At 60.4% G+C, this 26,109-nt stretch overlaps 1 protein-coding gene across 6 annotated transcripts in view; it reads right to left on the reverse strand.

Annotated features, from left to right (window-relative positions):
* Positions 1-940: 940 nt before the first annotated feature.
* The window catches only part of UBE2F (ubiquitin conjugating enzyme E2 F (putative)), a 43,087-nt gene continuing 17,918 nt past the window's right edge, over positions 941-26,109 (reverse strand). For 2 of the 6 annotated variants that reach the window (XM_016144269.2, XM_016144270.2), the window contains exons 5-10: positions 19,565-19,632; positions 12,156-12,226; positions 10,387-10,444; positions 8,054-8,086; positions 5,643-5,705; positions 941-4,154 (exon numbers count right to left, since the gene is read on the reverse strand). In XM_016144269.2, the coding sequence (XP_015999755.1) occupies positions 4,104-4,154; positions 5,643-5,705; positions 8,054-8,086; positions 10,387-10,444; positions 12,156-12,226; positions 19,565-19,632 (344 nt within the window). In that variant the 3' untranslated portion in view covers positions 941-4,103. The remainder of the gene's footprint in view (positions 4,155-5,642; positions 5,706-8,053; positions 8,087-10,386; positions 10,445-12,155; positions 12,227-19,564; positions 19,633-26,109) is intronic. The other 4 variants (XR_001596893.2, XR_004955606.1, XR_001596892.2 and 1 more) reach the window with 4 other exon arrangements.

Genomic DNA, 26,109 nt, shown 5'->3' on the forward strand with positions numbered 1-26,109 from the left:
AGGTGTCTGTCCTCAAACTCTCACCTGAGGCTGAAGCCTCTTGGGAAAAGGAAGCAGGGCTGTGTCCAGAGCTGCACCAGCATCAGACCCCTCAACCTCCTCCTGGTCAGGGAGGCAGGACACAGGTAAACAGGGACACTGAGGCTGGAATCAATTTTTTTAAAAAAAGAGCTGTTTGATAAAACCAACAACTGGTTTCAGAGAAAAAAATAAACCAGAAATAATCCTCCAACATCGAGCACCAGGCATTGCATGAGTGTGATTTGTGTCGATGAGGTGTGACAGAGGTGAGGAAAAGCCACACTGAAAATCACAACGACTAGTGCTAGGCCAGAGGGGGCGACAGGCCTCGCCCAGGTCGTCAGAGGAGGGCGAGGACATTCCTGGGTGTGAGCTGGGGCCCAGAGGCTCCAGGGGGACCGCCTGGAGGCGCTCAGCCACCCACGCGGCTTCCTTCTTCCCATTACGGGGCCTGAGGCACACGGCCCGTCTTCCGCAACCCGGGGAACACAGGGTTGCTTTGTTTTTTCCCAACTGGCCCTGACATGAGCTAAAAAACAAACAGCGACTTTACTAGAACTCTGGCTCAATGATCTTGGCAATGAAAATGAATGAGCTCTGAGGTTGGACTGAGAAATTACATCAGTTCCTTCTATAGCTCTCGGTGAATAAACATCCCTAAGGAGGCCCGAGGCACAGTCCCAGGTGCCTCCATCACCTGGCTTTCTGAGGACCTTTTTTCAAACCACAGTTGTTCTACTAAATCTTGGGAACCCACAGAACCCAGGACCAGAGTGTCCCCTTCGATGGGCAACAGCTTCCTCAGAACCGGCCCCTCCGAGGCTAGAAGAAGGAGAAAGAGGGGCCTGGCAGGTTTTCTCACTTTCCAAGATCACTTTTGGCAAAGGAAAAGAAAACATTATTTTACTAAGACTGTATGTTAACGTTTTACTGGACACACTTTATTTTATGAAGAGTTAATGAACTTGTAGCAAACCTGACTTTCCAAAATTGAACATTTTTAAGTGGACGAAAGTGGAAATCATCCTGGAGTAGATGCCACTAGCAGGGAAGTGTCTGGTTACGAACCGCCAGTGGTGGCCGACGTCCTGTTGGAATTTTTATGTGAAAAAAAAATCTTAATCATTAAATCAGCGACAGGTCTGATCTGAACAGGAATTTATGATTGTGTTTGCAGTGCTTTAAGGTGCGTTGGGCAACTGAGCAATGCCCAGGAGCAGCGGCCTCCGGGACGTGCGCTGAGCTCCAGAGCCCGGCAGAAGGGCTGCTCCATCTGCTTCTGCGGCCACGAGACAGACATGCTGGCTCTGCTGCCACGTGGCCCGGGCCTCTGCCGAGACTGGCCTGGCTGGGGCCATGCCGTGGGGAAGGACAGGGGTGCCTCCTGCACCCCATGAGACCGTCCCAGGCAAGTATGCGAGTCCCAGGGGCGTAACTGAGGGCAGAAGGAAGCGGAAACGTTCCGGCAGGCAAGCAGCAGGCCGCGTGCCCTCCCGGCTGCGCGCCGGGGCCTCGGTTGCCGGCCCAGCTCCCCAGTCTTTTCCGCGGCGTTGGTGCTGCAGGGCCTCCTGCAGCCGGTGCACACCCGGCCTGCTCCGCGGCGGCCGGGGAGCAGACACAGCCCTCCAGGGAGACGAGGGCATGTGGAGCGCGCTGTCTTGTGAGGTTCACCGTAACCCAAGACTCTGCCCGCTGGGGCCGCTCTGCGACGCCCCAAGTGCAGCGATGAAAGCAGCAGCGAGGCCAGGGCTGCAGGGAGAAAGGCGCGTGGTGGCAGATGGGCGCTCGGCACAAGTGCACCCCACGCCCAGCACCCTGCGCCCCGGGACGACAAAGCTACCTGCAGGGAGCGTGGTGGGGGGAGGGCTAAGAGGCAAGATGAGCTCTTTCCCGCCTGGAAGCTACCCTGGAACTTTCCACGTGTGCCTGAAACACACACAGCTCACCTAGCAAATCCTAGGTACCAGAGTCACGGGGCCCCAGGGAATGTCCAAGCATCTGGAGCTTCTTGTCCCCAGGGCCAGCTGCCCCTATCCGGCTCCAGGGCCACCTCTGGACAGGGGCTCAGCATCCCGCCTCCCGCAGATCTGAAGCCCAAAGAAGCCAGCAGGCCTGGAAGTCGGGGTACACGGCCAGCACCGGGCGCCCACGGCAGCGGCTGAGCTGGGTGTGCACCTTAGGGTGGGGTCCTGGGCAGCAGAGGGCGATCTGAAGAGCTACTTGATCCCTGACAGCGTGGCGTTCCCGCTGGCGCATGTTCTGGCGTCACCGTCCGGCCCTGAGGCGGCGTCTTAGCTGCAGCGAGCGCATGTTTCCACGTAACTACAGGCGGCGCATCTCCGCCTCCCCCTCCACCTGTGCCGGCCGTGCAGCCCTCACTCGCCCCAGCGGCCACTGCGAGATGTGCCCGGACTCAGGCCTGGGGCTGGCGTCAGGCGGGGAACCACGTGCCACGGGTCACGGGGCAGAATCAGGCCTGCTGCTGGCCTCCTGACCCGCCTTGCCGAGGCAGGCCCAGCGCCAGGTTGGGGAGTTCCAGCGACATTGGTTAGTGCTCCAATTAAAATGGAGCCCACTGCAGAGCGCGGGCCAGGCCGTGGGAGGCAGGGCCCCGTGCCCCCGACAGCCTGCTGCACTCGGACGCCAGCCTGCCCTCTGTCCAGCGCCACCTTCCTGCTGGCCGGGGGCCACCCTCAAGTCCAACGGGCAGAATTCCTGACCACAAACGGGAAGCAGGGCCTGCACTCCTCCCCTCGCCATCCCCAGGGCAGACCGATCTCGTCATCAGATTATATGACAAAAGACAAGCCAGGCAGCCTGGGTGGATGGCAGAAGGGGAATGCAGAGGTCTAAGGAGGCTGTCGGCTGAACTGGAGAGCGGCAGGCAGGCGGCGAATGAAACAAACCCGCACGACTCCGCATGTGATGTGACGGGCTCGGGTGTCTCGGGTGTCTGACGCCGGAGGAAGGCCAGGCCTCTCCTCGGTGACCCCCCCGCCCCCCGCTAAGCGCATGGCCCTGACCGATGGCTGCGCCGTGGGCTGCTGTTGCTCCGCCCTCCGCAGCCTCGTGCATGGCAAACGCAGAGGGCCACAGGCACAGTCTCCGTGGCACCAGGCATTGTTCGGCTGCTCCCCGAGGTTCCTCTCCTGTCCCTCAGGACACGAGGGTCTGGCTCTCTGACATTCAGCCTTTGCCCACAGGCTCACGGGCACGTGACCACTGCAGACCCCTGCCCCAACTGTCCGGCTCCAGCCCGGCCCCCTGGGCGGTAAGTGAGAACCAGTCTCCCTGCCTTTTATGTTTCAAATCGTCCAGATCTAGCTGCAAAGGGTTCTAACACTTCCTGGCCCCATCTGGACCTGAAAGCAAGAGCTGATTTTTAAAAGTCAGGTTCTCGTAGCATGTGGACAGTATGGATAATGTGTCTTTCACATTTTCTTTGTATTTCTCTTCAATAGTTGCTTGACCCCAATATCTGTCTGCTCTATACAATGAAAATACAAACTAAATGAGAATAGAAAAAAATAATTAAAGCATTAAATTGTACAAATTACAAATCTGTTCCAAAATATACTTACATTAAATAAAATATGCCTTTCGGTAAGAGATCTACAGTGACTGACTGCATTCTGGGAAGCTTCGCGACACCGGGCCGGGCCAGGGTTCCTGGGAGGAGCTGAGCGGATCTGCACACCATCAGTCTGCAGCGGGCTCCGCAGCGCCCTCTGCAGCTACGCCGAGCACATCGCTTAGCATCGGTGGTGCGGGGAGTGAGTGCGCTTTTGGGAAAGGGGAAGCAGCGAGCTCTAGCTTCAATTCTGAGTTCATTACAACTTCTCACGGACCTCAACAGCCTACACAGTACAGCTTCAGAAAAGTAAACGTGTGAAGGTGCGCGGACGGCCCTTCGGGACGCGGGCACGTTTCCTGCCGGATTCGCGCGGAGCTCCCCGTCCAGCGGCGGTCGCGAAGGGGCTCCCCCTGGGGACCCGGACGACCCAGTGGGGCTGAGGGCGCGCGAGGACTGGGGGTGGCGGGCTCCCGTGGTGTGAGCTGGAGGCCCTGTGGTCTCCCCGCCATCATCTGGCGTAATGCTTGATGTAGTCTCCCACTTTGTTCCGGAAGTCCTCCTGTGCGGGTCGGGGAGGGGCAAGAGGAGAGGGGCGAGCGGTCAGGCACACGGGACACCGTAGGGACAAGGACCCGCGGAGGGCTCGGCTGCCAGCCTCCAGGAGCCCCGGTGGCAGAGCTGGGGCTGCTCTGGTGCCCGCCCTGCGAGGCCCTGTGCCCGGGGTGCTGGGGGTGGGGACGGCGACGCAGAAGCTCGGGGCCGAAGGGACCCCAGGCCCTTCGTCTGGCAGATGCAGAGAGACAGGGGCCAGTGTGGGCCCGGTCCCGGGAGCCCTGACCTGCCCTGGCCAAAGCGCTCACCACGTTGCTTCCACACTGGCAGGGTCCGCAGGCCCGTCAGCCCTAAGGTGCCATGGCCCAAGCTCGCTGGGCCTGAAGTGATGCCTCCACAGAGAGCCCGCCCCCCAGCCCGCTCTCATTGTCTGGCCCAGGACAAAGCCCAGAGTCCAGGCCTCTGCCGGCAGGCACACAGGGCCGGGCCCGGGGGAAGGCCAGGAACTCTGCGGCCAGACGGCCCGGGCCCAAATGCCGAGCCTCTTACCAGCCAGGCGGCCCTGCTTCCTCAGCAGCAACCCAGGGTGACTAGGGACCCTCCCTCGTGTTGTCAGAACAAGTGCACCCGGGAGGGCCACTCGGGCCACTGCCCCGTCCCATAACCCGCTCCAACGCGGAGCCCGGCTCTGCTCTGAGCACCCTGAGCATCCTCCTGCCTCGGGGCCTTGGCGCTGCTGCTGTCGCTTGCTGGAACCCTCTTCCCCGAGCGCCGCCGGTCACCAGCGCTCCAGTCGCACGCCATCGGAAAGGCCCCCCTGAGCACCCGCAGTGAACGGCGACACCCCTCGCCCGCCCCACACCCCCTGGGCGCGGCCCCTCCCCTTCTCTCTGCTCCTCTATGCCCAGCCTCTTCCCATGGGGCTGTGCGGCCCACAGGGTGGGGGGCTGTCTGTCCCCCGATCCCCTGAGCACTGAGCACCTCGCTGGGCACTCGAGTGGCCACCAGTCAAGCTGGGGATGAGTAATGATACAAAATAAGCGGGAAGTTCCGTAGCGGCGGCCGAGAACGGGCGTGGGACACGGCTGGGGCGGGGCAGGTCTCGGACGCCCGTGGCGGCATCACCGCAGGGAGTTCCGGTCCACCCCACCGCCCCTCGTTTCACACGCTGGACGCCTCGTGACACCCTCTCCGGGGCTAGGGGCGCTCCCTCTTACTGGCGCTTCCTTTCCTCGACAAGGTGTAGTCCACAGCGGCTGCCACCACCCACTGCGGAGTGTGGCGCTCCTCGTCAGCAACAGTGACAAGAGGGGCTACGGCATGGAGCCTCCGGAGGCGGGGGCCCAGGAGCACGGCTGCAGGGCTCGTCGGCGCAGGGGACGCACCAAGCCTCTGCGGGGCGACCGCTTTACACTGCTTCAAATTCTAAATCAAGTACCCGGCCCCCTTCCCCACCCCCGTCCCGCCCCCGGACGCCCCCCGCCCCGCAGCGCACCTTGTCCCTCAAGTGATGCTCCGCGGCTTCGATGTTCAGCGGGTCGTCAAAGTTCAGAAGATCCTTAAAAGGAGAGAAACTCAGAGTAAACAACTGAAAGACTCTGTTCTGCTGCTGTTGAGCCATTTTATAAACCAGCTGCTGGACCCTTGTCAGCGAACGAGAGACCTGGAGTCTTTAGAGATTCCACTAAGAACTAAAGTTCGTTTGAGGCAAGACTATGGAGCTTGTATTCAAAACGGACATGAACAGCTGAGAGGAGTGGGGGCGACTGTCCAGAGTGCTCTGAGAACGGAGGGAACAGCCACCCCACTAATTTCTAATGCTGTTTTTGATACCTGGAGAATGAAGAGCCGCTCTCGTGATGACCATTTCCAAACTAAGTCCCATTCTCTCTCCCTTGAAGATCAATCATCCCCCCTTACTCTGTGACGACTTCCCCGCCGACCTTCGCCCCCCGAGCACTGTGCTCACGCCCAGCAGTGAGGACGCAGGGAGCCGACCGCACGCGGGCAGGGTTTGGCCAGCAGGCCCGCGTCACTGGCCGCGGGAGGGGCACCAGCCCTTTCGACTTAGAAAAGCCCTGGGATGACGCCCCCACCCCACCCCCACCCCACCCCACCAAAACCCCGGGGATTTCAGATCAGAGGTCATCACCGCCTCCTCCTCATAGAAACCTGGGTGTTAAGAGCCATCCTTTCAAAGAGCCGTGGCTTTCCAAAGCCACAGACTGGTCATCGTAAAGACGACCCTGTCTCTCCTCAGGGAAAACGCTAAACTTGGGGACTGTAGTCCTGACTTCAGATAAACATGGGCATGATCGATGTTACAAATATAACGGAAGTCCTCAATCTCTATGATCGTTTGAAAATAAATTAGACTCCAAGGCCCAGAAACAGGCCAAAACAGAAAGCACACGGCACACGAGACATGCAGCGCATGTAAAGACCACACCAGACACACAATTCCTTATCCTCTCAGCCGCAGAGCTGGCCTAAAATGAACACGTGGGCTGGAAATAACCATTCCAGACTTAATTAGCAATTTTGACCAGCTCTAGAATTTGGAAGGTCGGGAGCACCCGGAGAGATAAAGACTGTACCAGATTTCTTTAAAAACAAAACAAAACAAAACAAAACAAAAACTCCGAGGAGCTGAGGCTTATTTCCTTCCATGAACTCCCCTGGGGTGAGTCGTTAAGTCAAAACCATTTCCGGTCAGGGCCAAGGAACCTGGGGAAACGGTGGGTTTCAGAAGGGTTCTGCCGCGGTGGCGGATGCCACGACACGTGGGCCCCTGGAAGGGCCCGAGGTGCCCCTGTGCTCCGGCCCCCTCAACCAACGCCGGGGACACGAGGGCTCATCATTGCCGTGAGGACGACTGGCAGGAAGTCATGCTCAGGCCTCGCCACTCCAGAGGGACACTTCACTCTAACGAGAAAGCCCAAAACAGAAACCAACTGAGGCCAGGAGAAAACTGTCCCCAAAGTACTACTTCCTGTGGAGATCAGGGGACCTCCTGAAATCAAGGAGTCTCAGTGTGTTGCTTGTACTACAGTGAACATCATACGACAAAGCAAAAGGAAGTAGGGACTCGGAGTCTAACTCTGAGACTGCTGTTTTTTAATCTTGCTGAGGACAAGAACAAGAGCACTGTGGCCTCAGATGACAGGCTGAGGACAGCAGCCCCACCCCAGGGCGACTGAGCGGTGCAGGTCCACCTGCTGCCGGCCAGGAAGTGCCCTCCAACAGCCTGGCATCTGGGCGGCTGGCCACGACGGCCTCGTTTTCATGGAGGGACCTTACGCTCCCTGACAGCAGCAGAACTTTCCCCCCAAAGACAGACCCCTGGAGTCTATTCCTTTTAAAGCTCTTTGATGATCAAAAAGTCGGAGTTCAAAGGAACAACAAATGACAGGAAACGCGAACAGCAGCTTTCAGCCGTGCCCCTCAGCTCCTCGCCGCGCCCCCTCCTGCCCTCCAGCCCTGCGATGAGCTGGTTCTGAGGACGGTGACCACGCAGGCGGCTTGTCACTGACCCACCAGCTCTATGGTTCTGGTTTGTGAAAAGCCCAGCGCTTGGGGACCACACAGGCCTTGCCCAAACCAGGACACGTGGGAGCGGAGAGGGCGAGGCCGGGCCAGTGCCTGCCAGCCGCGAAGCCCGCCTCGTGCGCAGGAGGCGGAGGTGGCCGCTCCAGGACTGGGGCGGGGAGGCTGTGCCCGCGGCCCTGCCTCCCCGGGATGTGGTTCCCAGCTCGCCAGTCCTGACTCATCGCACAACGGAAACGAGGGGTCAGGACGGGCAGGCGCTGCTTCTGACCCGTGTAGTCCTGGGCCTGATGTTTACGACCGGCAGTCAGGGAATCCAGACAATCAAGGAACGTTTGGGATTTTGGTCGATATACTTACAGTAAACAAAGAGTTTAATCCCCATACAACGTCCTGAAATGAAGGAGAAAGAGAAAGAGGTTTCAGGCTCCTGTGCACACAAGTCTCTTAATCCATGGCCGAGACGCCCGCAGTGAGTGGCAGTGATGTCTCCCTGCAGCAAGCTGCGCCCCCCGCCCCCCCCCCCCCCCCCCCCCCCCGCGACGGAGCACCGGAGCCTCCGCGCCGGGCCTGTGGGCGCGCCGGGCCCGACGGCCCACGGGCCACATCCGCGCGGAGCCCGCGCTGCCTGTCACTGCCCGTCACTGCCCAACAGGGTTCGGACCTTGAAAACAGAGTCTGCTGCCCTTTGGGGATCGTCAATAACCTAATCCCTCCCTCCCACTGGGTCTTCATCATTTTGCTCTAGTTTCTTCAAAAATCAAGGGAGACTAGCCTTTTTTAAAATTCGAAGATCTGAAATTCCCATTAAAATAAAATTGAAAACCAGTGTTCTCTGGACTGACTGGCGATCGGTGTGCGACTCGACGGCAGATTCCTTCCCGGCCTCCCGCTCCATCGGCCCGCGAGCCCGTCCTCCTGGGGGCTGTGCTCGCTCTCGCGCTCCGGCAGACGGCCATTTTCATTGCCCCTTGTGCTCTCAGCCATCCGTTCCCCTGCCCGTCCATCCTTCTGGTGTGAGCCAGGCCTGGGGCCAGGCCTGGGTTCCCAGAGGACTCAACAGGGAGGAGGACGTGAGGCCCTGCCAGGTACAAGGACGGCAGTGGGGGTCGCCTTCCAGGTAGAGGGACGGCCTGTACAGGAGCTGAGTCCCAAGAGGGCGGGACGCACCCAGAGCGCGGCGAGAGGACTGGCCGGGCTGCCGTGGCCAGCGCCCACACCTCGGGAGGGGACGCTCACCACCGCACGAGGCCTGCAGCGCCCTCTGACTCTGCGCCGGGGCCGGGCCCCTCCCTGTGTTCCAGCCCCAGAGGGCCTGCTCCAGACGGCCAACACCTGCCTGTGCTTTGCGGCCACGAGGAGGAGCCGTCCACCCCCAGGGCGCGCTGTCTCCCAGGGGGTGTGGTTACGTGCAGAGCGGGGCCTGAACCCCACCCTGTGGGGCCGCTGCGCCCTCAGAGTCCTGCGAGAGCAGGGGCACTCTCCCCAGAGCTGGGGAGCGGGAAGGGGGCGGTCTCTGCGGGTGACCCAGTCAATCTGCACGTGGCCCGTGAGCCGGGTTCCGCACACGCTGTGTGGAAGGAGGCCCCAGCCCACCAGCCTGCCAGGGGCCGTGGGGAAAGGAGGCCCCGGCCCCGCCTGCTCCAGCTCGCCCTTGCGTCTGAGGGGCAGTGGCGAGTAGCCGCTCTGTGACCAGCCGCTGCTGGCTTTCTGTGCATCTGGCGCACACTCAGACTTCTAAGTGGTTTCAGATAGGGCAGCTTTTATCCTCCGCGTGGGACTGAGCCAAAGCCGGCGTCTGTGGAAAAACCTTACCCTGTGGGAGGTGGCGGGAGACGGGGCACGGCATGAGCGACGTGCCCGCCGGTTGTCAGGGCCTCCAAGCGGGCTGGCTTGCCGCCTGCAGCCCTCTCGGGCGGCCCGCTAAGACTGGGCCTCAGGGGCCCAGACATCGGGGACCTGGCCCCTGTGACCCTGCCGCATGGAGTCCAAGCCGAAGCAGAGCGCAGGCTGGGGACAGAGCTGCCCCCACACCCAGGCCCGCGAGGCCGTGTGGGTCCAGTGAAAGACGGGGCGAAGGCGACCCGTCTAGAGGTTTTTCATTCGTCCGAAACGATGGGAAGAGCCAGGCGGCCTTCCCTCAGCGCCTGGAGGGGAAGCCACAGCGGGTGGCCTCGCGTGGGCGCTTGTGGCGTGTCAAGCCTACGTCGTAGAAGCAGCGGGGCCGTTTCGTTGGTCCCCAGGGAAGGGGCCCTCCCCTCGCGGCACACCTGGCTGCTGTCCTGCCACCCCTTCTGTCAGTGTAGCTCAGGGGACAGGAGGACGTCACGGCTGCCCCTTCTTTCCCATTCCTGGTAACTGTCCTCACCTTTACGGGTGAGGTGACTATAAAAGATGGGACAAAGGGACAAAAAGAGTGGGAACTAAACTGTCTGAGGCACAGACAGTAAAGGATGGAGGGGAGCGGAAATGGCCTGACAGTCCCCTCCGCCGAGGAGGCCCTGGCAGAGGACGTGACCGGGCCGAGGGCTTGGCTGCGCAGTCCCAGGCGTGGGCGGTGGGGCGCGGAGGAAGCAGGGTGTGCTGGCCACTGGCGTGGACGGAACGGAGGGGACAGCGGGTTCTCGCAGGTGGCCGGCTGCCGAGGGGGAGGCCCCCGGGGCAGGGCTGCGGCCAGAGGCGTCGCATGGTACCTTTAACGTCCTCGTGGGAGCCCAGCCGGTGCCGTCGATCGAATGTTCTCGCAGTAAACTGAAACACAGACGGGCGGGCGGTCAGCAGGGGGCGGCGCCGGGCGTGCGAGGGACGGGCTTGTGAGCGCCGCCGCCAGGCGCTCTTAGCCGGCGGCCTGTCGTCGGGCGCGGCCCCCTCACTCTGCCCACGGCCCTGCGCCCGAGGCTGGACTCGAGCCCAGTCCAAGCTCCCGTGTTATCTCTACTCGCGGCGCACGCGGGCCTTCCACCCCGATGGACGCGGAGGTTCGAGGCGGGGCAGAAGCGCGCTCCGCACGGAGCACCGACGAGCACGTGTCAGCCCCGTGGTTAGAGCTGAGGGGACAACCAGGACAGCAGGGCCCACCGACACGCGAAGGCTCCCACTTCTGCGTCGGCTCCACCAGGCCTCAGAGACCCGGCAGGGAGTGGCCGCCCTCCCCGACCCGTCCCGTTGGGCCAACGCAACGTCTGGATGACGCCGACCCGTGGTGGTGGTGGTGGGGGAGGCGTGCTCAGGGACGCCGCCCCGGCTTCGGCAGTCCGTGGCCTCGGCTCTTAGCTGGACCTGGGTCATTGTCATCACTGATACACCTTATACACCCTCACACACGCTTACCCCATACTTTGAAAAAAATACTACAAAGTTTCCTTCCAGCAAAGTCAGTCTGGCTTCGTGGAATGCCACCATGCTGGTGCTGTGACCGGTTCGGATGAGACCTGACACCGTAAGCCGCTTCCTGCCCACCTGCAGCTCCTACAAGCCACCTGTCGGCGGCCGATGCTCACCTGCCCAGCGGCCTGTCCACCCGTTTCACGTTGATCAGCAAGTAGGACTGTTACAAACGATGTGATCTGGCCTATCTCTTTCAATTTTGTTTCGGGGGTTTCTAATCCTAACCCGGCTCAATCGATCAGTCCTCCCTGAAGGCTTCTGGCTTTCGAAGGAGGCCGCCACCTGCTAAGCCGCCAGCGTACTTTTCCAATAATCTGGTTTCTCAGAAGACAGCAGAAGCGACAAGGGGGACTCCTTCTGGGAACCTAATTCTGACTGGAGAAGGGGACATGAGCACAGGCAAAGGCCCGGGGGGGGGGGGGGCTGGACCAGAGGCCACTCGTGACCTGAAACTGAAGATCGCAGTTCTAAACTGCAATACTTAAGGACAGATACTTAAAAGGGAAGATGCCTTTTAAAAACGAAAACTTCTGTAAAATGTACTTCCATCTACAGAAAACGAGGATGTGAAAATGGGGCCCCGTGTGCAGACTGGACAGGGAACGGGTACGAACGGCACATGCGTGAGAGCAAAGGGCCCGGCGCCCCGTGGCCAGGTGGGCTGGGCGTGCACGCGGCCTTTCACAGGAAACTCGTGTTTGCTGTGAGCAGTGAGGCGAAGGGAAAGACCCCCCCCCCCATCGCACCAGCGACATTCTTCCCTCTTGGCTAAGAGCAGCCACGAGGAAGAGGAAGAGACGCGGCCTCTCACTGAAACGGGGAAGGGCTCCCGCCCCAGGGAGCACCTGGGCAGGTGGCAGGCGACGTTGACACCGCACGGCCTCGGCCACCAGGGGGCGCGAGAGGCCGCGGGCCTGCAGGCGGAGGCCAGGGCAGGGCAGGCCCCCTGGTGGTGGTGGGGGGTACAGGCGGGGTCCCCAATCCTCCCCGTCCTGGCCCAGCCTCACCACCTCTCAGGGGAAGCCATGCTCCCACACCCGGCTCACAAATGCAGGGGCAAGGAAGGGGCACTCACCTCAGACATATCTCGCCCGTCTCTGTGATGTTGGGGTGCCAGATCCTGGTCAAGCATTTCACCTTGGGGGGCTGCAATGCAGAGAGGGAGGGAGGGAGCTCGATCCCAGGCGCTCCTGACCGCGTCTGCATCCAAACCTCGTCACGCCCCATCGAGCCCCTTGTTCCGCGGCTGACTCAGCATTCAGGGGCCTTGGGCAGCGGGTCACGTCACCCACACAGGACTGTACCGTCACCCTGCACCCCAAAGTGCCAGCCTCACTGGAAAAGCCCACCGCATCCCTAACAGAACCCCCTACAAGCCCCGGGGCCTGACGGGGCGCGGTGCTGCTGGCTGGGCCTCGGCACCCTCTGAGCGCCCTCCCCAGGGACGCTGTGCCCTCCAGGCCCCGATGCCAGCCAGGAGCCCACAGATGCTTTGCACGAAGTTGCTGAACTATAGCCGAAGGTTACTGGTCCCGCCGGCCCCGTCTGTGTGTTTGGGACGCTACAGTCGCTTACACTCTCGCAGACGCAAGCGGCAGCCCGCCTCACACACGGGGGGGAGAGAGGAGGCCGTGGGACAAGGCGCATGTGGACGCGGCACGTGTGGGTAAGGCGGTGCTTGCACGGCCCCTCCAGTATAAAAGCGCTCTGTGTCCACTTAAGGAGAAGCAACGAACACGTAAGATACGTTTCCACGCGTAAAATAACTGCGCCCGGAATTAACCTCCACTGCCCCGAAGTCCATTCCCGAGCCGCTTTTGCAGGCCGCACAGACACGTGGGCGCACACGTCCATTCTTCACAGAAGTGGGACGTGCGCTGTATGGTCTTTTGCACTGTCACCATTTCAGATGGCTCTGGGCTCGCATTTCATGGGAGAAGCAGCCAGTTCCCTATTACTGGACGTTTAGGCTGCTCCCGCTCCTACTGCAAACCGTGCTGGATCGACCCTCCACCCGGCTCGCGTCTCTAGACCTTTCCCCGCGATGCGGCCAGGAGAGGAGCTGCGGGGGGCCAGGGCTGCAGCCACAGCGCCGGCGCACTGGCCCCCAGGAAGGCCCCGGCCCGCGTCTTCTTGCAAACACTGAAGTATCAACCCCGTCACAGAGGGGGCGACATTTCCCCAGTTTATCGTTCGGTACTAATTTGTATTTGATGTCATTCTGAGGTGCAGAACGCTATTATAAAATCTTTGTAATTAAATTTTCATCTTTGGTACCAACCTAAAAAACATCACCAAGCCAACGTTCTCCCGAACTTTTTCCCAGAAGTGTCTTTTTTTTGTACAGAACAAAAATACCTCTCCAGCACCCTTGTGAATTTTCTTCCCGATTTCCAAACACCAAGACATCAAGAGACTCCGAAAACTGATCCACCCAGCTATGCGAACGCGGTGTCCAGGGCGCACAGATGTAGGTGCGGGGCGAGTCTAGACCCGTTTGATGTGCCCCGGTCTGCGTTTCTGTGCGTTAGGGGGACGCGTGCGACAGAAACGCTGCGAGTCCACCCCGCGTTCCCAGCGGGGCCTTCCGGCCAGAGGGACGGCCAGGCCGCGAGACCCTCCGGGTGACGGGACGCAGTCAGCACGGTGGGCGGACCGGCTCACTGACCCAGCGCCCGAAGGAACCGAAGGCTCGGTCCCCCTCCCTTCTGCGGAGTCCCTGACACGCGGTCGCCCCGCCCAGCGCGCGCCACCTCCCCGAGGGTCCGGCTGCATTTGCGCCCTCCCCTCCTCGTCCCGTCCCACCTGCTGGAGTTAGGGGGTGACGGACGCCTCTCTCGTCAACAGCTGTCTTCACTGCCATCTCTGCACGAGGGCTGAGGACCCGGATTCGGACACACACGCTTTCCGAACTGAACGGTCCTGGAAGACCCCGCCCCACCCCAACGCAAGGCAGACGGCACTGGGCCCCACCTTCCGTCTCGGCGGCTGGCGCTGCCGTCCCCCCCAGCCCATGGCGAAGAGCGTGAGGGACGGCATGCTGAGCTGCGCGTCGGCGGGGGGGGGGGGGGTGGCGGTCCTCCGGCGGGGAAAGTGACGCGCCTCCCTCGGAGCTCTGCTCCAGACGCGCTGGGCCGCGACCACTGGGAGGCCACGGACATGCGCTCACGACATGGCGCGCTCGTGAAGGGAAAGCGGGTCTGGCGTCGGTGAAGCAAAAGCACATTCTCGGGGAACAGCAACAAAAAACGACAAATGGAAACAGGAAAGCACAGCACAGCTGAGAAGACGGGGGGGGGGGGGAAGAATCTCCTGCCATTCTACATAGGAACGTCTGTGACAAGAGAAACAAATGCCCCAGTGGGGACACGGGCTAAGCACACACCTCACAGGAAACACGAGCGGCTGCTGACCAGGAAACAAACATGTACCATCCTACTTAAGACACCAAACAATTAGGTTCCAGCGATTTCCTCTCAAAATAGCCCAGAAAGGAAAACGATGCCAACACCCCGTTTTGCTGAGGGCTTAGGAAAAAGAGAATCCCCACAGTGATGGCGAGGCCACCGCTGGCACGGCGTCCCTGGAGGTCACGGGGCAGCACGGAGGAGGAGCCGTGCACCGCGCACCGACCACTCCCCGGCTGCGGCCCCACGTGCGGGGACGAGCTGCGAGGCCAGAGGCTGGCGCCCCGCCCGCCGCCGTGCAGGCCGGGCCTGCCTTTCACATGGTGTGTGATCTAAGGCCGGTTTTCACATTTTTAAAAGGTCGTTTAAAAGAAAAAGTATGTGCCAAAGACCATATATGGTCCACGAAATCTAAAATATCTACTATTTGGCCCTGCACAGAAAGTCTGGTTCATAATATCCAAAAACTGGGGGAACAGTGGCCAACGACTTAAAACCACGATGCCTCAGACGCACGGCTCTCGCTGACGACGTGATTGCACATGACCGACCCGAGAACCTGTTTATGAAATGTTAAGACGCTGCCGCCAGGCCGTGTGGCGCGGCCCCACTGCACACACGACCGCGGGTGTCTGGGGCGCGGCCCCACTGCGCACACGACCGCGGGTGTCTGGGACGCGGCCCCACTGTGCGCACGACCGCGGGTGTCTGGGACGCGGCGGCGCCTCTGGGCGCAGCGCCCGTTTCTGCATGGCCACGTGTCCTCTATGGCGGGAGCCGAGAGGAGGTTTGGGGGTCCCTGGGGCATCCGGCCCTCCTGGAAAGGTGGCGGGACAGACCTTCCCCGCCCCCCCAGGGGCTGCTCTTGGCCACGTCACCGGATTTGGTTACGGCACCAATAACACGAGGGGACGTGACGTGGTCACCTCCGGGGTACACTGGTGCCAGAGCAAACAGCCGGACCCTTTCTCCAGCTTCAGCGCACGGTCTCCTCCGACCACCTAATGACTGACAAGCCCCGGAGCAGTGTGCGTGAGACCTGGGGCTGTGCGATGCCAAGGCCCCACGCCCCCCTGGGTGCCCCGGCACCCTGGGGACCCCCGGAGCCGTCACCGCGCTGGCTCGTCACTGTCCTGTGTCCGTCTCCCAGGAGACTCGGGGTCTCACGGGGCCACGCGCCTTGCCATCTCCGACCTGCAGTGTGACACCGAGCTCGCACGTTTCAGGAGCTTACTAAACGTCACGGCATCGTTCCAGACAACTCCTGAGACAGATCGCGAGGCAGGCCTGAAGCTGTGAGGCCACAGCTCGGTGACAAAGGACAAAGAGCCAAAGGAAGTTCCACACGTGAGCTGCGGTGCAGGTGAGCACGCGGAGGGAGGGGCGGCGGCGTTCTCTTTCTTCTAAGCTTCCTCCCAATTCGTGGCCTACGTCACTGATCGACAGCTTTTCAGATTCACAACCTTAAAAACAGACCTTAAAGGCAGGAACTGTGTGACGGGCTAAAGGAGGCGCCCTCGTGAAGTTCGGCAATGACACCCATTCAATGACACCGGCACAAAAGCAAATAAACCCCGAGAAAGCGCCACGAGGCCACCTCGGGCTCATCCCTGGAAAGCGGCCGTGTCCCCTCGCCCAGGGAGTCACTCCGACGAGCTCGCCCCGAAGGCCCGCACCCCGTGCCGGGTGACTCTCCTGAGCGTGTCGGGGGCAGAGCGCCAGCCACCGGCCAGGTGCGCCCCGCGCGCGGGGTGGGCACCGCCCTCCGGGGAGCAGGCGGCCGGGGGGAAGGAGATGCTGAGAACGCTCCGTAAACAACGGTAACGGCTGCCTCCGCCCCCCGAGCCCCGGCTCGCACGGGGACCGCACGCGCTCGAGCGGAAGCACCCAGAAGCGCTCAACAAACATGCTGCTTCCTCGCCGTTTTCTCACGTTGTTGTCTCCCCACGCTGGGAGCAAGACACCCCACTCCAGAGTGGTGTCCTGACAAAGTCGCAAAGGCTCTCGGGCGCCCCGAGGCTCCTGTGAGGAGCGACAGCTGATGAACTCGGTGTCACCGTCCTTCTCAGAACCCACTGCTTTTCTGAAAAGACTGGGTCACGAACTCGCCGCCCTTTCGTTTTCGCATTCTTTAGATGAGTCGGCCACAGAGATGGCTACGTCCAGATCACCCGGCCCACCGCCCGTGTAGGACACGGCGCGGCTCGCCGCCAGCGTTCACGCCACACAAACACGCTCTTTGAGGCTGAAGCGAGTCTGGTTTTCGACGTGAAAATAAAATGTAAAACCTGTTCTTGGAGTTAGTTACTTCTAAACAGAACTCGCCTCTCATCCTAACGCAACGGACGTATGTGATGGCCGGTGTTTAATAACTGTTTTACGTGCGGTAAATGTCAAAGCACGGACCACCGCAAAGCAGAAGTCACGGTCCCCTCAGGCCTCCCTGCCGGCCCGGTCGCGGGGCGAGCAGCTCGCTTTGCAGGGACCGCTGGGGTCCGCCTCCCCGGGGGTGGCGGTGGGCGGAAACAGCCCCAGAGAGGTGAAGAGGCGTGACACCGCCAGCTCCTGGCTTGGCGTGAGTCGGGTCGCAGGGCGGGCCGTGCACTCAGGACTGTCCTGGGGCAGGGGCACTGGCGGGGACCTCACGCCCGCGCCTGGGCGCGGCGGGGTGAGCGAGCCTCTGCTCAGCCGCAGTGGCGCGTGGCGTGTGAGTGTGCTCGCCACGCCCGCTGTCTCCTGCCGTCACAGCATCGCCGTGGAGCGCTGACTCTGTCGCCTCCTTGTCAAGCCGTTTCAGCGCCGTGAGTTCACCGCAGAATCTGGCTCCGGTCGTCCCTTCGCGACCCGTCTGCCAGCTCACCGGGCGTGTTTCTATTCTAAGGAGCTGTCCCCGCCGCACCCGCCCTGTTTCGACGCGGTTCTCTGACGGATGGCAGGCTCTGGGGGTGAGGCGAGGGCTGTCACCCACACGCTGTCTCGGGGTGAACGCTGCAGCCGCACGCGCTGTCAGCGAGGACTCTCAGGGCCCATGGGAAAGGGGTGAAAAGTCGGAAATGGCAAGTCCTGCATGTCCAGCCGCTTCCAGAAACCTTCCAGAAGCCCCGACTCCAAGGGTCTGCACTGAAGCCAAATCTCCCCCCGCCTCCCGCCCGGGGCAGCAGGTGTTGTCGGGCCAGGCTCTGCCTGTGCTTAGGATAACGTGGGAAGTCTCAGCGGCACGCTGGACGGATAGACACAGACCTGAAATGCATACGCTCCTGTTTGCTTAAAAATTAAATTTCTTTTTTTGGGGGGTGGCTCCTTAGTGTAGTGGTGACCACGTCTGCTTTACATGCAGAAGGTCCTGGGTTCACACCCCAGTGGAGCCGCGGACCACAGTCCGGGTGCACCAGGCCCTGGGTGCACCCCGCCTTCAGAGACCCAGCTCTCACAGGGAGACGGCAACATCCACAGGTCAGGGGTAGAAGCCGGGGGTGGGGGGATGAAAGAGGGGAAGAAAAAAAACTAAAAACCTTAAAAAAAAATTTGTTTTTTGTTTTTCTTGGACTGCTAACTCTTACCCACCACATAAACTGCATTTAAAAAAGAACTTTTAACGTAGTGGCCCAATAAAGATCAATTTCCACGAGTAAACGTTAAAAGCGGGACGGCCCCTGCCCTGTGCCCTGGCGGAGGGGCGGGGCAGCAGCGAGTGCGGGCGAGGGAGCAGGGCGCGCTGCCCCCAGCCCCCGGCCGCCGCGGGTGCTCGGGGGCGTGGTCCCGCCGTCGGGCTCCTCGCCCCCATCTGACAGGCCTCGGCCAGGACGCGTCGGGGAGGCAGACGCACGCGCGCACCACGGGCAGGCAGAGCTGGCCGCACGTGTCTCCGGGCGCGCCTGGCCCTCCGCGGCCCCCTCGGGAGCGAGGCCTTGCTCCGGGGCTGCACGGTTTCTCACCGCCACAGTGAACTGCCCAGCGAGCCCCCATGCCTGCGTTTTCCCGTTCCTCCCCCACGGCCCCCGACCCTGATTCCGCACCGAGGGCGAGCTGCCCGTTCTCACGCCCGCACCTGGTTAACGCGGTCCGCGGATTCCACGTCCCCACGCCCCGGTGATGGGCCGACCCGAGTCAGGACGACCCCAGTTCCCTTCGTCCTTAAAAGCTTAACTGGCCCTGGCCACTTTCCAAAAGCGATTCTTTTTCTATTCTGAATTCCTGTAAGACCCCTGGGGGTCCCCAACCCCCAGGCTGTGGGCTGGTGCTGTCTGTGGCCTGTTAGGAACTGGCTGCAGAGCAGGAGGCGAGCGGCGGGCCAGCAGCAGAGGGTCATCGGTGTCTGCAGCCGCTCCCCGGCGCTGGGTCACCCCTCAGCGCCATCTCAGATCGTCGGGCGTGAGGTTTTCATGGGAGCACCGGTGCCTGGTGCCACAAAGGTTGGGGACTGCTGGCATAAGGCAGTTTTCAATCATCAGCCATTATCTCTGTCACCTGCTACTTATCACTTTTACCATTTTATGAGACCTTTCCACACTTTCTCTCACCTCCCTAACTGGTCAGAAAGTCCCTTCAAAGCAAAGGCAGAATGTGACAGGACTTGCTCTAACTAGTATCTAGAAGGGTCTTTGAGGGATTACCATGTAGCTGTGAGTATGAATTACTTACAGTTGGAAATTATGTCATTTTTTTCCTAAAATATACACTTCATATGCTTCCAGAATGTGGTGTCATGTTATAAACAAAACTGAAGTTTTCAATAAGAAGCTGTTTTGCTTCAGAGCCAGAGTCCAACAAACAGGACTGGCCTGAGGCCATGGGAAGCCACGGCGGAGGTCCCGCCGGGCGGCCACTTCGCGCCCCAGAACTGAGCCCCAGTGCGGGCCGCCCAGCGCAGTTCCCACGAATCCTTGCTGACGGGATGACTCTGCCCACTCAAGCTACATGCTGCTGCTCAGTGGCGTTAGCCACAGAACCGTCGGTCATTTCGGCAGCTATCAGTACTCAGGCCGGGGCGGGAAAGGGGGCGCCATGCAGGGGCCTGCTGGGCCGTGACACCGCCCGGCCACGCGAAGGGGACACGGGCTCAGACGGGGCTACTCACCACCATGTTGTATGCGTCCGGAACCTCAGTTTCAAACTGAAATTTTCCGCCCTGGTAGTAACCTTCATCTATCAAGAAACACAGAACAAAACAAAAAATCCTTTAAATTAAAAAAAAAAGGAAACAAAAGCAAACACTGTGTTAGTGCGTGGCAAACACAGAGGATTACGAGCGTAGGGCGGGACCGTGGGGGGCTTCGCGAGGCCCCCGTCCCCCGCCCCGCACCCCCGCCCCACGCTGGCTGCTGCTGTGCGTGCCCCCCGGGGCGGGCGTCCTCGGGGAAGGCTCGGGCATCTCTCTGGCAGGCTCCGTCTCCTCCCGTCTCCCCTGCAACACTCGACCTACGCAGCCGCTGCCTCTCGGCCCCATCCGCTCCACATCGCGGCACCGGGGTATCCCCGCCAACACTCGCGACAGGTAACCCCCCGTTTAAGCTGCGTGGGCATCTGTCTGCTGCCGGTCTCCCCCACGAGGGCGTCAGTGTCACTGGGCAGGCAGACTAGTGGCCGCTGCTGTTCGCCGACTGCCTGGCACACGGCTTCCTGTCGCCTGGCAGAGGTTCACTGGGGACAGACCCTCCGCCGGCCACTGCTCTAGGCCCTGGGGGCGTGGAGACACAACTCTGAACCCAGCAGACAGACTCGCTGCCTCGCTGGTGTGCCCGGCCCACTGCCGTGGGCTGGCGGGCACAGGAGGCGGCCTCGCGGAGGGGTGGCACGGCCATGCCACTCCTGGTCATCGGATCCCACAGAGCAGCCCCAACCCCTCTGCCATACACGCTGCTGCCAGCAGAGGGCGCTGCAGCACTAACGTGCCTGAGCCTGCACACGCCGCCCCAGGAACAAAATGACTCAAAATCCCAAAATTTGACAAAATACTGTTTAAAACGAAGGTCCAACATCCCCTAAAACGTTTATAGCCGAGAACAAATTAGCAACACCACATCTACCACTTCCCTCGGCTTTTCATTTCAGGTGGACACTTAATGGTCCGCCAGCCCCCCGACCTTGTGGTCCCCCTTCGCTCTGTTCTTAAGCCGCCGGCCTTTCTGTGGCCTCCGCCTCCGGTACTATGCTTAAGTCTTTCCCAAACGAGATCGCAGAGCTGCTCTATTTCTGTGTTTCCTAGTGATCCTGTGGTTTCGTACACGTCATCGGCTCGTTCATTCATCTAGGACCTGTTACACGGAGCAAGGTCGTGCCTTTCCAGCGCCTGCCTGCCACCCACAGCGCCCACGTCTATCCCGCCCCTCCTTACACGTCCACTTCCAGTGCTTACAAATACGCTCGGGCTAGTGATCCACGGCATTAAGTCTTTGGAGAAGTTGTTTTTTGGGGGAAAAATTTTAACTCCAGATAAAAGAACTTTTTAAACAAGGGGCTTCTGAGGAAAAGAATGTTGAGAGCACAGCCTCGTTCCCCAGAGTCTCAGGCCATCGGCCTCGCACCCCGATACGGAGCGCCGCGCACAGCCAGCAGCATCAGGCTCCTGAGGCCGCGCGCACGGAGCCGCCGCGGCTTCTGCGGGACGCGCCGCTCCTGCTCGGCCCTTCCTGCTGCCCCGGGCTGCGCCCGGGCTGTCCCATCCTGCTACACAGCAGCTGTCCTGTGCTCAAGCCGCGTCCCTTCACGGGTGAGTGCCGCCTCCACCGCCTGCCGCTTCCAGTGGGGCTGCCGTGTGGCCTCACGCGGGGTGATTTTCCTGTTCCTTGGCCTTGTCGAGCGCCGTTCACCGTCGGCAGCAGGTCCCCATCTCCGCGCTCAGCGGACAGAGTGCACACTCTGACGTTCTGCTGTTTCACGGAATCGGCCTCCTTCGAGAAGGTGATGCTCTGAGCCTGGACCTCTCCTCTCCTCTAAGCCACACGACTTCTGGAAGCGCTCCAGCCTGCTTATGTGTCACTGAATTCCCCTAGAAACTCCACAGTCCAACTTAAAGAGCCGTTGGGGCGCAGACTGGAGATGAACCCCAAGATCACCTCTCATTACCGACTCTCAGGGAGGAGCCGCCCAGAGCGTTCTTGCCGAGCCACCCTGCGGTCTGGCCCTGGGGCCTGCACTTCACGGGGTGCGGTGTAGAAAGGCCGCAGCTCCAGTGCCAGCGGGCAGAGGGCTTGGGGCGTCTGTGACCCAGGGCACACCGTGGCCAGCACCACACGTCCAAGTCGGGGACTGGCCAACTGTGTCATGATGCACAGCGGCTACGGCTGACAACACCCTGCTCCCTAGATAACAGTGTCCAAGCGCGACAGGGCAGGGAGCAGGCAAGCTCCTGCTCCTGGGCCTCAACAGCCGGGCTGTCCCCAGCCCCGGGGTGACCACGGGAGGGCTCGCCTCCCTCCTCCCGTGCCCCGCGCCCAGGCCCTCCTGCCTCCCAGAGCCATTCGCCAGTGCCTTCCATGCGTCTCCCTGGGAGGTCAGGCTGTTTGAGGGCGGGGGGCGGAGTGTGGGCACCAAGAGCCTCACGGGAACCCGCTTCCAGATGGCCCGGGTCCAAGCGCGCCCTGTCCTCAGGCGGATGCGCCCGACAGCACCCCCGAGGGTGAGCCCCGCCAGTTGTCCTTTCCCACCCTCGCCCCCATCGGGGGGGGGGGGCGACTTCTCACGTCCTCTCACACGACACTCTGCCTCAGCTGGGAACTAATCGCAGAGGACAGGAGGGCCGCAGACGCACTGGTCACGTGACGCGCCTTGAACAGACGCCTTCGGGGACGGCCGTGCCCTTCCCTGTCCCACACCCGCTCCCGTGACAGGCAGGCCGTGGCGTCACAGGACCGGGCTCGCGCTGGCCGTGGCGTCTGGAGGCCGGACGATTGGCGTCTCACCCAGCAGCTCCTACCCCCAGCCGACTGTGAAGAAGCCACCGCCCGGGGCGCGGGCCAGGGCCCTCGATGAGCGACAGGCATGCACCTGCTTCTGCCCAGGTGACCAGCGCGTGCCTCACCTGTCCACCAGGAACTAAACTCAGCAGAGGCACGGCCGCCAGAGGCGCGTCTCAGAAGTGACGAGGAAGAGAGGCCTGACCCGGGCCCGACGTGCTGCGTCTTTAAGACATGATGCGGGTCGGGGCGTGACGAAATGAATGCTCTCACGACGTCCTCAGCTGAGCACTTCAGGTAAACGAGACGCTCCCCAGTGAAGAGTGACCAGTCAGGTGGGTGACGTGTCTTGGGCAAGCACGCACGTCAGAAACTGTGACGGGAAGGGACTCTCGTGACTGTGACACAGCCTTTCCCAAGTCAGGTGCTCCCCACTTCTCTGCCTCTGACAAAACGGAAGAAGGACCCTCTCCTAGCGGTCAGCTGAAAGACCATTTCGGAGAAATACCTTCTCATTTTTGGCCTCTGACTTTGAAGTCCAAGGACAGAAGGACACAGCGGTAACGAAAGACTGACATCGGCAAGGCCCCATCCTGCCCCCGCGAAGCTCCTCCGCCCGTGGGAGACAAAACGGCACCCACATTGCGCAGCAGAGGCGAAACGAGCGGAGGGGGGAGGCCGGGGGGTGGGGGGAGAAGGCGGGGGGGCTGCCATCTTAAACGGGGGTCGGAGAGAGGGAGGGCTGACGAGGGCGCCATCGGGGTGACGGCCACCCCAGGGAGGGGGAGCTGGGCGTGTGCTCCTGCCGGCGGGAGGGCTGGGTGTGAACCTCTGCGGAGGCCAGATAGCCAGGCTGGGGACCAGAGCTGAGGCCACAGAGATGACAGGTGTGGCCTTGCGGGCCCCGTCCGTGTGCTGGCTTCTCCGAGGGGCCGGGGAGCCACCGGGGCGGCGTGTGCACAGGAGGGCGGGCTCGCAGAGCCCACCCCGGGGCTGTTACACGTCGGCTGAGGCCGCGCGCAGCGGATCTGAGGACGGGCGGGGCAGGGCGAGGGAGGACGGGGAGAGAGGGGGAGACAGTGCGGACAAGGAAGGGGACCGGGGGCGGGGTGGGAGGCAGGGCTGGAATGGGAGGGAAGGTAGGCAGGGCAGTGGGACCTGCAGGCAGGTGCTTAGCTGTGACACGGGGTCAGGAGGCCACCAAACCAGCTGTTTGAAAGTGATGCTAAGATTTCCACGGACACAATGAGGAAAGTAATGGAAAACAGAAAACGAAAGCAAATGACAATAGCTGAAAACACGGCGTCTAAAATGAACAGGACATCAGACGCTGCGGAACTGGAAATTACCCGCGGTGGAGCCCGGAGAGGCTTCCAGACCGCGAGACACGGCAGGCGTGCGACGCACGCGCAGTAGAAACGCGTAAGAGATGCCAACGTACTTAACCGGAACCCCAGGAAGGGGTTACGGAAAAAGATTTAAAATAAACGCTGGTCAAGTCATTTCTAAATTTGATAAAAACTATAACTTGTGGATCCAAAAAACTCAATAGACTCCAAGTGAGATAACCAGAAGAAAAACCGCATCAAAGCACATCATAAACAAACTGCTAATAGCTGCGTGTGATAGAGACAATCTGAAAAGCAGCCAGAAAATAAAAATGCACGTCGCATAAAGCAGAACAAAGAATCACCACGACTTACAAGAAAAAAATGCAAGTCAGGAGCCAATAGGTGACATCCTTCAAATGCTGAAATTGTCAACTTAAGAATTCAACATTCAGCAAAGCTGGCAGGATTCATTATCAGCAAATCTGTACCTGCTCCCAGAAAAGGAAGGAAGGAAGAAAAGAGGGAAGGAGGGAGGGAGGAAGGTCCAAGAATCTTCTTTGGGTAGAAGGAAAGTAACCGATGGAAACTCAGATCTACAAAAAGGAATGGAGGTCATAAATGTTAAGTATGTTGATAAATATATAAGGAAAATAGACCATTTAAAGCAAAGAGAGCATCCTGGGTTCTCATGCATGTAAAGTAAATGAGAACCATACAATAAAGGTCGAAATGGGGAAACAGAATTATACTGAAAACAAACAGAAGGACGGAAATAACAAAGATATAAGCAGAAAATAATAAACAATAGAGGAAAGTCAATGACACCAAAAGCTGGTTCTTTGCAGAGATCAATAAAAGTGATAATCTTCTAGCTAATGTGATCAAGAAAAAAAGAAAACAGTAATTTTCATTACCCAGAATTAAAGAGTGGATATCAACACAGGGTCCAAAGAAGTTAAAGGGCTAAGATGTTAAGAGCAACCTTTCACCAATAAGCTTTGAAATATGGATGATATAAACAAGTTCCTTGAGAGACACAAATTACCAAAGCTCACTGAAGAGTAATTAGCCCAAACAGCCCTTTATCTATTTAAAGAAATTGGATTCATACTTTAAAATCTGACCACAAAAACAAAACAACAAAATTCCAGACCTAGGTGCCGTCATCATTTAATGAAGAACACTCATTCTGCACAAAGTCTTCCAGGAAACAGGGGGGCAGGACGCTTCCCCCCATTCTGGGAAGAGAAAGGAGAGGGCGGGGGTGGGGAGCAACCAGAACTTTATCTCGTGCCACATGCAAGAAGATGAACTCGAAACAGATCACAGACCTAACTGTAAAACGCGCAGCTATAAACCTGCTCTGTAAAAACCAGGAGGAAGTGTTTCTGTCCTTAGGACAAACAAGCTCAGGGACTGGTGTTAGTTTTGCATTGTTGCTAAAACAAATGACCATGAACTCGGGGCTCAGACAATACGAATTATTATGTTTTCTAGGTCAGAAGTCCAGAATGGGCGTCGCCGGGCTAAAACCAGGACTTGGCAGGGCTGACGCCTGCCCCACGTGCGGAGAACCACTTCCTCCGCAGCCCAGCTTCGCCGGACCTTGGCTCGCGGCCGCTCCTCCCCTGCAAGGTCAGCGATGACCAACGGCCACAATGATCCATTCGACGCCATGGATGAATCCGGAACGCACCGCGCGGGGCGAGGGGAACCGCACGCAACGCGCCATGCAGGGTTTGGGTCCGTGAACGAGACCCTCTGGAAAAGGCACACGACGGGGACAGAAATCAGATCAAGGACCACGGGCAGGGGGCGGGGTGGAGACTGCTGCCGAGGGTGGGGTATGCCCTCCTCCTGGGGGCACAGGCGGCCACACCGAGTGCGTCACGGTGCCAACAACCACACGCACGACAACGGCAGTGAATTCACCGTCTATAAGTTCCACCGCGTTACACACGATTTTTGACAGCGGTACAGAAAAAGCCTCCGCCACATAAAAGGCACGTTCAGGCGGCACAGGAAACCGAGAGGGGGCTGGGGCGGCGGCAGCACCACAGCGCTCGCCGTGAGCAGGACACATGCCGCGACCGAGCACGTCTTCAACCACGGCGACGAGTGGCTTTAAACCACAGTAAGCTGGACGTGTCACGTCACACCCGGGCAGGAAGCCGGCGTGTGCCCTGAGCAGACCTGTCTCGGGGTGCAGTGTGAGGCCGAGGGCAGAGGTCCGTGAGGTCAGTGGGAGATGGCGGGCACCAGACGCCACCAGCCGGCCCGCCGCCCACCCCGCGCGGGGCGCGCACTGACCGGCTCCCTGACAGCCGCGCTGGCGCTCAGGCAGGAGAGGAGACCTGCCGCTTCCACTCCCAGGGCCACCTGATCTACATTTAAAA

The sequence above is a fragment of the Rousettus aegyptiacus genome, unplaced genomic scaffold, assembly GCF_014176215.1.
Source record: "Rousettus aegyptiacus isolate mRouAeg1 unplaced genomic scaffold, mRouAeg1.p scaffold_m13_p_2, whole genome shotgun sequence".
Lineage (NCBI taxonomy): Eukaryota > Metazoa > Chordata > Mammalia > Chiroptera > Pteropodidae > Rousettus > Rousettus aegyptiacus.